General features: G+C 42.0%; 1 protein-coding gene across 1 annotated transcript; it reads left to right on the top strand.

Annotated features, from left to right (window-relative positions):
* Nucleotides 1-5: 5 nt before the first annotated feature.
* Nucleotides 6-11,309, top strand: LOC311509859 (adenylate cyclase type 3-like; the record flags this gene model as incomplete). Its single annotated transcript, XM_084575298.1, has 13 exons — nt 6-101; nt 613-755; nt 1,576-1,737; nt 1,928-2,015; nt 2,977-3,093; nt 3,270-3,562; nt 4,002-4,083; nt 5,347-5,505; nt 7,345-7,491; nt 7,677-7,790; nt 8,462-8,588; nt 8,969-9,093; nt 9,804-11,309. Coding segments are annotated over 13 exons (1,833 nt in total), but the record flags the coding sequence as incomplete, so codon positions are not given.
* Nucleotides 11,310-13,068: the final 1,759 nt, after the last annotated feature.

Genomic DNA, 13,068 nt, shown 5'->3' with positions numbered 1-13,068 from the left:
CCAATGGAAACTCCCCACTGTTAATCAACACCACAGAATGTAACGGCAGCGTCAATACAGCCTGCACGACACCGGAGGAACCAGAAGAACTTGACACAAGGGTAAACAACCAACCAACCGCTGTTAGACTCCTGATCCCATTCACATTTATTAGAGCAAAAATATGAACCTAAATGTGAATTCTCTTTTAATGACTTGTTGCCAACTCTTGATTAAAGATGGAAAACAATAGCTTTTATCCCAGAGTGACGAGGACAAAGACGGTTCTCTCTAAAATGTGGAGTTTGCATGTTCTGCCTGTGTCTGCGTGGGTTCTCTCCAGGTTCTCCAGCTTCCTCCCACTGTCCAAAGACATGCTGGTTAGGTTCATTGGTGATTCTAAATTGGCCATAGGTGTGAGTGTGAATGGTTGTCTGTCTCTCTGTGTTAGCCCTGAGATAGACAGGAGACCTGTCCAGGGTGTACCCCGCCTCTCACCGGATGACAGCTGGGATCTTGTGTGAAATTTCCACTGATGTTTTGATCCATCTTTATGCAGAAATGTAGAAAATTCTGAGTGTCACAGTATGTGGTCGTTCCATCCTCCAACCTTTTGTCTTTGTTGGACCACAGGTGGTGAATCCGTCTTTCCCTAACCCTCGCCGGAGGCTGCGGCTGCGGGACCTGGCCGAGAGGGTGATCGATGCTCAGGAGAACGAACAGGAGCTCAACAAACTGCTCAACGAGGCTCTGCTCGAGAGAGAGACGGTTCAAGCGTGAGTTGACCGTAAAGCGGTACTTCATCCTGGATGAGGGACTCAGTGATGTGTAGTTTATGTTAGTGGTTGTCAGAGCACAACCTTCACCATATTTGTAAAAGATACAGAGGCTACGGAGAACAGAGTTGTGTGCCTGCACTACCTACTACTTACACTGATCAACCACAACATTATGACTACTGACAGGTGAAGTAAATAACATTGACCATCTTGTGACAATACAATGTTCTGCTGGGAAACTTTTGGACCTGGCATTCATTCATGTGGATGTTACTTAGACATGTAGCACCCACCTAGACCAGACCAGGTACCCCCCACCCCATAGCAATGACACTCCTTGATGGCAGCAGCCATCCACAGCAGGATGCAGCCTGACACAGGCACACACACAAAAATGCTTTAAAACATGAAGAACAGCACAAGGTGTTGACCTGGCCTCCAAATTCACTAGATCCCAAACTGATCAAGTATCTATGGGATGATCCACAGAGGCCCCTCTCCTCAAAGGCCCCCACTAACAACATTCTGTTGCCAGACACCACAGGAGACCCTCAGAAGGCCCATGTCCATTATTTGATGAGTCTCAGCTGTTTTGGAGGCACAAGGGAGACCTACACAATATTAGGAAGGTGGTCATAATGTTGTGCCTGATTGATGTATTTGCCTTGAGAAAAAAAAAAATCACCCTTGCCAGTGCATGCACAGCTTTGTCCCTAACCATTGAAACCATCCAGGGGTTCACTCTCTTGCTACCAGGTATCTTTATGTGATTACCAGTACGTTTGTTGTAACTCCTGAACTTCTTGTGTCTCAACAGCCTGAAGGGGAAGCACACCAACAAGCTCTCCCTCAGGTTCGTGGATCCAGACCTGGAGACTCGTTATTCCGTAGAGAAGGAGAAACAGAGTGGAGCTGCCTTCTGCTGCTCCTGCGTGGTCCTGCTTTTCACTGCAGTTATGGAGGCGCTCATAGACCCCTGGTCAGTTCGCCATGCCAGAGAGCAGTTTCCTTTTATTCCACTCACCTGCAGAGCACAAGAAGACAATTGCAAACTCACATTTCTATACACATCTTCTGCCCAGCTACTATAACATTACTGTTTAATGTATTGTTATGTACTTACTGGTCGCTCGCAGTAATTTTCTCTGTGTTCATTTGCTGTGCAACAGGTTGATTGCGAACTACATCACCTTTGCAGTAGGAGAGGTCCTGCTGCTCGTCCTGACAATCTGTTCTCTGGCTGCCATCTTCCCTAGAGTGAGTTCCAACACACTTGCACACCGCTTTTTGTTCACGCTGCTGCCGGTTTGGGAGAAACGACTAGACTGCTTCAAAACAGAGAGAACTTGGAAGCACATTCGTTGATAATATACTAGCTCTGTGGCAATTTCATTCATTCATGTGGATATTACTTAGACATGTAGCACCCACCTAGACCAGACCAGACACCCCCCCACCCCATAGCAATGACACTCCTTGATGGCAGCAGCCATCCACAGCAGGATGCAGCCACAAAAACACTTTAGGAACAACTTAAAAAAAACATGAAGAACATCACAAGGTGTTGACCTGGCCTCCAAATTCACTAGATCTCAAACTGATCAAGTATCTGTGGAATGATTCACAGAGGTCCCTCCCCTCAAAGGGGACAACATTCTGTTGCCAGACAACACAGGACACCCTCAGAAGTCCATTCTCACAACTGTTTTGAATACACAAGGGAGACCTACACAATATTAGGAAGGTGGTCATAATGTTATGCCTGTATATCAGTGAATACTAGTCTATGCCTAGTGTTTTTGTTTTAAATGTGTTCAGCTGTTGTCATGGAGCACTGCTTCTGATTCTACCCCGTCATGGAAATTCAGATGCGTCTGTACGAGCAGGCAGACCATTTATTGACGTCTGCTGCCACAGCCTCTAATAAGCTCATGTCAGTCACATGGACTGAGAAAATGCAGGGTCACTGTAAAAAAAAAAAAAAAAATATATATATATATAAGAATAAATAAATAAAAAACTGCTTGGGGCTCTTCAGCTCTCATCAGTATTACATCAAATATCACAATGTCAGCAGAATCATTTCTGTGAATACGGAGGCACGCGTGTCTAAACGTTGTTTTCACTGCAGACATTTTGATTTTATAAAAGCAGGAAAAGTTCAAGTATGACAAAATAAAAACAATTAAAAATTAAAAATGTTGTTTGTGTGTTTTAGGTCTTTCCCAAGAAGCTGGTGTCTTTCTCCACCTGGATCGATCACACCCGGTGGGCTCGTAACACCTGGGCCATGGCGGCCATCTTCATACTCACCGTGGCTGACATCGTGGATATGGTGAGCCCCTCTCTGTGCAGCCAGTTTTTAGTGAGCAGAATATTTAGGTTAGAGAAAACGATAGCCAGGAAGTAAGACAAAAAAAAAATGTGAAAAACTTAGCTTAGCATAGACCATAAAGTGCCATTAGAAATAACAGCACAACTGATGAGACATCGTGTTTCTTCTTCGTCTAGCTGAGTTGTCTGCCTCAAGCCCCAGACTCAGGCAGCACCACAGTGGGTCCCTCCTCTTCCTCTTCCTCTTCCTCCTTGACCTTGTCCAGCCTCGAAGGTTGCCTGAACAACCCAAAATACTACAGCTACATCGCCGTGCTGGCGCTCATGGCCACCACCATGCTGGTTCAGGTCAGTCACATGGTCAAGCTCACGCTGATGCTGCTCATCACGGTGGCCACGGGCATCGTCAACATCTACAGCTGGAAGGACATCTTCGACCGCTATGACGTGGCCCGCTTCCAGGACTACAGGTGAGTCATGACACATCTGGATATTTAGGATTCTGAAGTTTCAGTTTCATGTCAGTGTGTGTTTGACACAAATAATTCTTGTTTATTTTAAAATGCTCGTGTTTTCCACCATTGTGGATATGTAGGATGACAAAAAACTGCCACTTTTCAAAGACAAAATAAGATTTTTACACAAACAAGTCTAATAGTCTGAAAGTAAGCGGGAAAATTCGTCACCTGGGATCTTGGCCGACTCACTTTATCGAATTACCAACATCTTCCAGAAGCACATTTCCCATCAGTGTCGTCACTGTGGCTCCACATAACCACATTAGTGGGAAATATGCAAGGGTGAAATGAATCAGAATCATCCTTTATAATGAAAGGATCGCAGTGTTGGATTTTTAAACACAAGCACTGTTGCCGAAATTTCCAGCATGTCGATGTTCTTTCTCTGCAGATCATACCTGGTGCCCTCCAAGTTCACAATGACAGTTATGATCTTCATTATGATGGTCAGCTTCTATTATTTCTCCAGACACGTAAGTAGATAATTGATGCATTTACTGCAGAAAATACCAAGTCTTAATAATGTAATAGATGTCATGTTAGGAAAGGATGCAGCTGCACATTTTATGGTTACGCTTGTGACTCAGATGTTTAGGTATCCTCTAGCATTCCTCCTACCCTAAATAATTTACAGCTCTGAAATCCATGCTGCACACAAAACTCATTTTCTTTGTCATTTGGAACAAACACTACGGGGTTCGGAATAAATTTTGTGGTTAAAAAAACTCCAAATAAAACGGCTTTAATGGCAAAATGGCAAAAAAAAATAATGAGATGCTCAAGGGGAAGTATTGTTCCCTTTTTTTTGGACTAGTGTTAGTGACCAAACTGAGTCAAACAGGCTTAAAGCCAGGGTCTGAAACATAAAATAAAGAAAATAGCATTTAGATAATCATAATAATAAAAGTAAGACATAAGAATCTGCAGTTTTAAAAACGGGTACCTAAAACTAACTTGCTAAAAACGGAACAATTAAAAGAAAAACAATGAAACGCACAGAAGTATGATAATGAAATTAAATAAAATCTCAATTAAAACTCACTTAGAGCTCAAGTTAAAACCAAGAGAGGCTCTGAGATAAAAGTGCGTTTTTAATTAGCCATTTAATTAAAAGAGAGTCAGCTGACCTGATCGCCTCAGGAAAATCATTCCACCCCCGTGATACAGCAATTTCAAGCAATTAATGACAAGATGACATGTGTATGTGATTAATATCGATAGATGGTTCCAAATGAGGCTTATGCATGAACGCCCTGTAATAATGTACTAACTGTATTAACAGTAAAACAACAACTGATGTTTAAAAGTCATGTGCAGGGCAGAATCACAGAGTGGATTATTCGTGAGATGGACCGACAAGTATTTATAGTAAATTGACAATTACCTGCAGAAGTACATTTAAAGTATAGGTTAATCCAGCTGAAAATAATAGAATAGAATAGACTTTATTGTCATTTGCACAGGTACAAGAAAGTACAGGTACATTTGATTACTTGTGCAAAGTTCCCTGAGTCAACATTTTAAGTAGTAAAGAGCAAAAAGGAGAAATAAATACTAAATATTATCAAAAATATACGCACTTTGTAAAACTATACATATATAAAAGTACACAGAAGGTTATTACACTAGAATTATTGCACTTTATCTCTCCCTATAACATAGACTCGTGTGTGTTGTCAAATCCTGACGACGTATACTGGTCAAATCCTAACATCAGTCCTCATGGCTTCCTGCAGGTGGAGAAGCTCGCCCGCACCCTTTTCCTGTGGAAGATTGAGGTCCACGAACAGAAAGAAAAGGTGTATGAGATGAGGCGCTGGAACGAAGCGCTGGTGACAAACATGCTTCCTGAGCACGTGGCTCGACACTTCTTGGGCTCCAAGAAAAGGGATGAAGTAAGAGGATCAGATAGAGCAGACTCACCGTTTGTAAGAGAGATCCAGTTCGTTTTGGACACTGATGCAGTTTTCGTTCATTTTGGCTGTTTATCGAAACGTATTTAAGAGGTAATAATATGAGCTTTAAGTGTGGACTTTCATCTTAAACAGCTGAGCCCATGTTTTCAGGGGCTGAAATGTGACTAGAGAATCAGGAGACATTAACATAATCATAAATAAAGATATTCGTTGCATTGTCCGGATGCCAGTCAGCTGTGAGCAGATGTGGCGTGCGCTACGCCAATCTCCTTCCTTATCTGCACGTTCAAACCACATGCAGACTTATTCCACCAATCACAACCTTGCACTTGCATAGTCAATTTGCATTTACACACACACACACACCTGGTGCACATTGTTCAGAGGATTCATTGGCCATCTCGACTAAAATACAGTCCAATCAGTGTTGGTTAATTTGCCTGAATCTGAGCGGACAATATATCACTCGAGTTTTTTTTTGGTCGGCTTCTGTCTGTTAAACCATATCAGAGCATTTATTTTAAAAAAAGTGCAACCTATGCAATGGCAATTAAAACCAGTGTGAAACAAGAAACTCCAAATAACCCATGGTAGCATGTAACCCAGAAGAAAAGTCCTACAAGAACACTTCACTTCAGGTGAAGACAGGTGTGTACTGTTTCACATGAGCTAGATGAGAGTATTATTCTGAATACGGCCACACACCCAGTCGTAAAAGGGTCTAAACCAGGCGTGTCAAACATACGGGCCCACCAGAGGATCCAATTTGCTCCGTGGCCTGAAATTGCACTTCTTAAAAGGTTTCAGGTTATACATAAAATGTTTTGTAACAGGATAGTTCATTAAGTTCTTCCAGTGCCATTGGAAGATTTGTAGCTCCGTGCCGTCCCTACGTGTTTTACGGATGATGTTGAACGCTTCAGATCATGTTGAACTATTGCTGTCCTTCTCTTTATGTTAGACTTGAATGATGATATACTCACCTCCATCCTGCAATCATACACAAATGCCATCTTTATCTTGGAAAAGGAGCTGCTGTACATATTAAAGATTAAAGGAGAGAGTCTGCACTTTAAGCCCTTATTCATTATATAACAAAGGTTTGGATATATTTTGGTAAACAGCTTAAATTGTATCAGTGTCCAAAAAAAATGTACTTCAGCTTGCATGAATATGAACACTTCGGCTACTCTATTACTCTATAGGTTATATCTTGTTGTGTTTTTACCATAGACTGTATAAATATGGAGAAAGTGAAGTCAAAGCAAGTAGAGCTCCCCCTGGTGGCTGGCTGCAGTATATGTCATAAGCTCCACCCCCTCCATGTTAGCGGGTAGGGCTTGCGCCAAACTAAAACACGAAAATAGACATCAAATAATTTTTTTTCAAAGATGTTTTGAGTCACTTTATGTAGTTAATATAATGTTGATGCATGTTCAAGTGTCAATTTTCGTTTCGTTTTGTAACTGGTGGAGGTAGAGCAGAGTGCAGTATTAATTAAACGAAAACGCAAGTGAGTCTGGTAGACGAGTGGTTGGGTCATCGATATTGCGACTTCGTGTGGCTCCACTCTCGGACCGTACTAATCAGACTCTGGCTCCAAAGTCACAAGATTGGCGCCGCCCGTATCCCCGGGAAAATAGCACCAGTTTGGCCAATACAAGGAAGTGGAGACGCATTGTCCATATTTATATACAGTCTATGGTTTTTACTTGTAACATTAACTATGTGTCAATATTACATCGTATATTCAACACTTGCCTTGCTCTCCACCTTACTGATATGATATAACAATAATAAAGGTCTGTTCTATTCCAGGAGTTGTACAGCCAGTCCTATGATGAGATTGGAGTCATGTTTGCCTCAATCCCCAACTTTTCTGACTTTTACACAGAAGAAAGCATCAATAACGGAGGCATTGAATGCTTACGATTTCTCAACGAGATCATCTCAGACTTTGATAGTGTAAGCTGCTTTTTTTTCCTCATTCTTAGTTAAGGAGACCCCTAATTATTTCCAATACGTCTCCTTTAACAGAGATTAAAATAAGTCATTGTCTTGCTTCTCAGTCAGTCTATAAACCAGGGTACAGTATGTGCTTTTTTAGTGAATGTGTGTGAATGTAATCTTGTCACCTGTGTTCACGCCAGCTGCTGGATGAGCCTCAGTTCCGCTGTATCACAAAAATCAAGACCATTGGCAGCACCTACATGGCAGCATCAGGTGTCACCCCAGACATCAGCAACGGCTACAGCTGCATGAAGGTCTGTATGGGTCGTATGAACGTCTCTGGCTTTCAAGATATTTATTCACCCACTTATAGTTGTGCAGCCCAGTGAAGTAGTGAGGTTCAGGTTCGCCATAACAGAAGCTGACACAATCGTTAGTGATTACTGGACATCATAGTACGGGGTAGAGCAGGGGTGTCAAACAGACGGCCCGGGGACCCGCCAGAGGGACCAGTCTGGGCTGCAAAATGAATTTGCAAAGTGCAGGAATAACACTGAAGACATAAACTGTAAATTTTGTATAACGCTGATAACAAACTGCCATTCCAAATTTGCCCACTAGGGGTCACACTGGTTAACAAGACTTAGACGGACTTACTAAAACAGTGTGACCCCTAGTGGACAAACTTGGAATGGCAGTTGGACTAGAACTAAACAGCAGATGGTAGCAATGCACCGAAATTGGTCTTATTTTTCTTAAAGTATTTCAGGTTGTAAAAATTTTCTTTTTTTGCACTGAATCTAAATTTGGAGTCGTCTTTATTTATAGATTATTATGCTGTTATGTCACTGATCCGGCCTCCTTGAGATAAAATCGGAGTATATAAGGGTACCTAAATGAGTTTGGCACCTCTGCTGTAGAGTCGTCACAATTTATCATCTCCAGTGTGTCACATTTTTGTTTTTATTTTTATCTTGTCCGACAGAAGGAGGAGCCGTCTGACAGAGAGCGCTGGCAGCACCTGGCAGACCTGGCAGACTTTGCTCTGGCCATGAAGGTCACACTCATGAACATCAACTACCAGTCATTCAACAACTTCATGCTACGCATTGGTAAGTGACTGGTTTGGGTTAGAAAGCTAACAGCTCGGGAAGTGTTTCCAATAAATGAAATGAGACTCAGGTGTCGTTCAATGCCCCGCTTTGTTTTAAAAAAAAAACAAACAAAAAAACAGGGATTCGTCACAGTCTGATCTCCACGGCTCATATTTGTGGAAGTGTATGACTAAATGGACAAAGGAGCTTCCTAAGGAGCTCAGAAAAAGAGTTGTTATTGACCATCAGGCTGGAAAAGGTCACAAAACCATCACTAAAGAGTGTTACGACTGTTACCTTCCACAGGAGTACTGATATGTTTCAGTTAACAGTCCTCCTCAGACCTCTGCGGTCATCCTCACCTGTCGTAACCGTCTCACGTCACATGTCTCCTCCAGGCCTGAATAAGGGAGGGGTGCTTGCAGGAGTGATCGGTGCCCGCAAACCCCACTATGATATTTGGGGCAACACTGTGAATGTGGCCAGTCGCATGGAGTCCACGGGGGTGATGGGAAACATTCAGGTACAGCTCTTGACTCAACGCTGTTTAAACAATATTTATGCAGCACTTTAAAGAGGGTTTAAGATTATTATAAAGTCTGAGATAAAACACTTTAAACTTATCTTGGTTATGTTTAAGCCGATGTGTTGTAAGAGTAATTGTATCTGTATTTTCAGACACCTCACAACACTATACATGTGAATATAATAACTAAACATACTCACTTAATTATATATATTCCTATATTTACAGACACGTTCATGTTTATATCTGTATATGGGTGTGTTTATGTGCATGTGTATGCGTATATATGTGTGGGTATACTGCATATACTGATTCTATGTATTAGTATTACATTATTTTTATAAATATTATTGTAAAATACTTAATGCAACACTCATAGCTAGTACAATAGTCATAGCTATTACTGGGTTAATTTTGCACTTTTTGCACTTCTGGTTAGACGCCAAACTGCATTTCATTGTGTAAGCACTATATGCAATGACAATAAAGTTGAATCTAATCTAATTTCATGAAAGCACATTTATTAATGCATTTATTTAGACATTTTTGTGTCATTGTGCAAATAAATCAAGAGGAAATAATGTGTAGCAGTAGCTTTTTATCATATCCAATTTAAAACAAACATGAAGAATGAGTGGATGAATGTGATGTGATTGTCTAATTAACCGTCCGAAAGCACTGAATTGTTTTGCGTGTGTCGCCCCCAGGTGGTGGAGGACTGCTACAACATCCTGAGGGAGTACGGCTTCCGCTTCGTGAGAAGGGGCCCCATCTTTGTGAAGGGGAAAGGGGAGCTGCTCACTTATTTTCTGAAGGGAAGAGACAAACAAGGCTCATTTATCAACGGCTCCTCTGTCACTCTGCCACACCAGGTGGTGGACAGCTAAGGGCTGCAACATACACACACACAGGCGCACACACACATACACTACGCACACTCCCACTCCCACTAATAACATCTAGTGTGTGTGAAATGCAGACGGGGGCGGAGGAGAGGGTTTACGGAATGAGAAGCCATTTGCTTAAAACTGCTGAGATGCCTGGACATGACAGGTCAAATTAAAACACTGTTGATGCACTTCATACAACATGTATTCCCTACCTATGGAGAGATACAGATGCCAGTGCAGATTGTATTTTGATTTTGAATGTCATAAATGTCACAAATTGCAAAAACGTGGATAATAACTGAAACGATTAGAAACTTATCGCACCAAAAATAGTCAAGAGCATCAGACATGCAGATACAGACACAGTGTAAGGTTAAATGACCCATATACTGTAAATCAAAGTTCACAACATAAATGCAAGTCTAGACGGAATGGACTCAAGTGGCATCATTTAGGAGCAGCTGTTTGTCAATGATGTACTTCGGCGCAATGTTAAGAAATTATTTTACAGAAAAACAGGATTGAAAGGGAATTTGAAATTTGCCTTTCACCTGACTTATTAGTAAATTTCTGAACAGATTGAGAAACAGACAAATCAAAAACTTGACCCCCTTCCTACCTTACAGTGGCAACGGATCATGCAGATAGTTCTGGTAAGCTGTACCTGAGACTTGCAGCCCGTAGCCATAGCTTTCACATTGTTTCTCGATTGTTCTCTCCAACCCTGACAGTGTGTCCTGCAAATGAAAACAGCCTCCATTTGTGAGTCACGTTGCAGATCTGTCAAACAAAATCAAGTAAGAAGCTACTTCCCTGCACAAATCCGGTATTTTGTGGCGTTTTCCCCAAGAACATTTAACACCAAATTCTATCTTTAGCTGCAGCTTTTCTGATCTTGCAGCACAAAACCTGGACACGGTGATAAATCTAAAAGTGCCCCTTTTGTGTCCGGCTGTGCAGGACTTTGAGACAAAGCCTTTTAAAGAGATGTGCCTGTGAAATCAGGAGGTCCCACGTTCCTCAGTCCTTTACCTTAAACCTAACCATCACAGCTGAATAACCCAAACTTAAACCTAATCCTAAAACTAAGTCTTAATACTAATTTAAAAGTGCAGGGTCGAGCATTTTAATCCTGGCAAAAGATGGCTTGAATATAAACAAAAAAGAGTGGGAGAACACACACAGCACATAAACATTTCTGCAAAACACTAGTTGTGGTGTCATTTCCTCCACTAATAAACACTATTTAGGCACACCCAGCCTAAATTTTGAGATTTCTCAGAATTTACGAAAACACTTCCATGTAAGGAAACCCATAACAGACTGATACAAATTCAGATTTTCTGTCTCTGATGAGGAGGAGGAGGAGGAGGAGGAGGACTTTGGAAGTGAACCAATGAGAGGACAGAGTGTGACAATACAGACTGATCTGCCACCTGCTGCTGGTCATGTGTAGTCATGGGTTTGTATTACTCATAGAGTATTTTTCCACAGTTGAAATATTTGTTCTCCTTAATTCTGATGTGGGAGGAGGTGCGATGTGTCAGTGCGGCTCCTCCCGCGGCTCCTGAACCCGGAGCAGCGCACTGCGACGCTGGCTTTGTGCCTCGAAGAAGAAGAAGAAGAAGAAAAAGAAGAAGAATAGATGTTGTAAGAGAGGAAGAGATGAACCATGGTAGAAAATATTCTTCACACTGACAGTGGATTGATGCAAGTGCCTATCACAGCTGTGATCACCATGTAACTTAGTTAAAGGTTTCTAAAGTCAGGGGGTAATTTTAGCAGTTCTTTCACGCTACTGTGAGAGTAGAATTCAAGTTTATCGTGTGTTGGGTTTGATTTTTGTAGCTCTGTTCATAAATTCTGTACGGTTAATAGCTGAGATCTGAAAACAAGTGTCCAACAGTGCAGACAACCGCATTGGGAAAGTTTATTGGGACGATTATTAGCAACGTGGGGTGATTGGTGACTGTGGCACGTGATCTCAGCAGTTATCCTAGTCAGTGCTTATGTTCAGAAACCCAAAAAGGATGAAGTCTCCAGTTTTCTTTAACTGCATGGTGGCTGTGTGGAAGATGTGGCTGTTAGGGGCAACACAGGACCTTTTATGTGAACTGAAAAGTTTATTTAATGATGTAAAAAAAAAAATAATAATAATAATGGTGTAATTATGACCGCCTGGTATTAACATGCCATACGAAGCTGTATTCTGATTTTGAGACACTGGCATTTGTAATTAACGATCATGAACTCTGCCTACGCTGTGGTCAAATCTCAACTGCGCCGACTGACCTTCTGCAGCAAGTTTACAGTTTGCTTTGACAGCACTGTCTAGCAACGGCGATAGAAACTGGAAATTAAAATGTAGGAACACTTGACAGGCAGTTAGGTGACCGCCGTCTGTTTGAGATCTGATAACAGTGCGAGGCAGACCACCTCTAGATGTGAAATGTGTTTCCTATGATATTCAGATGCAGATTTCGCGGTAATACGAGGTGGGCATTGAGTCTCTCTTTTGTAGTGCATCATGGCCCGGTGTCATCTGTCCCGTCTTTTTTTAGTTTCTGCTTGCTCAGTCATGTAGAGTCCTGCCTGGTCCAGCATGAACTCAAGATATGTGCAGCAGGGGACGTGCACAGGGGGGTCGTGCATGTGCTGAATAAGCGGGTGAGAGAACTTTAATCCTTGTTGCTCTCTCACAGCCTCTGCAGGTCTAACCCAAATCTGAGTCATTTCGGTACCTCTACCCAAAGTGGAAATAATGTGGAAGTGCTAATCCCTAAATCAACACGCCAAAAGAAAAATGTGCCAGGGTTCACTTGTAGTTTAAAAACACTTGTGTCACTTACACCAAATTAAGTGTGTATAAGGAGGTGGGTGGGGAACAAGGCTGCACCGAAACATGCAGATACTGAGGCCACGACGCGACTCTGATTGCATTTGGGGACTTTGCCTCCCTCTAGTTTGTATTTTGGATGTTCAAGAATTCCGACACGACAGCAGCGACGGAGGCCGAGCACCTGTCAGGAAGCAGGCGTACTGCATGTGTGTGTTTATTTCGATGGGACGTGTTTTAGGAGCC

The sequence above is a fragment of the Chelon labrosus genome (genome assembly GCF_963514085.1).
Source record: "Chelon labrosus genome assembly, contig: SCAFFOLD_288, whole genome shotgun sequence".
NCBI lineage: Eukaryota > Metazoa > Chordata > Actinopteri > Mugiliformes > Mugilidae > Chelon > Chelon labrosus.
Note: the sequence above shows the minus strand (reverse complement) of the source record. Positions and strands in the feature narration are given on the sequence as shown.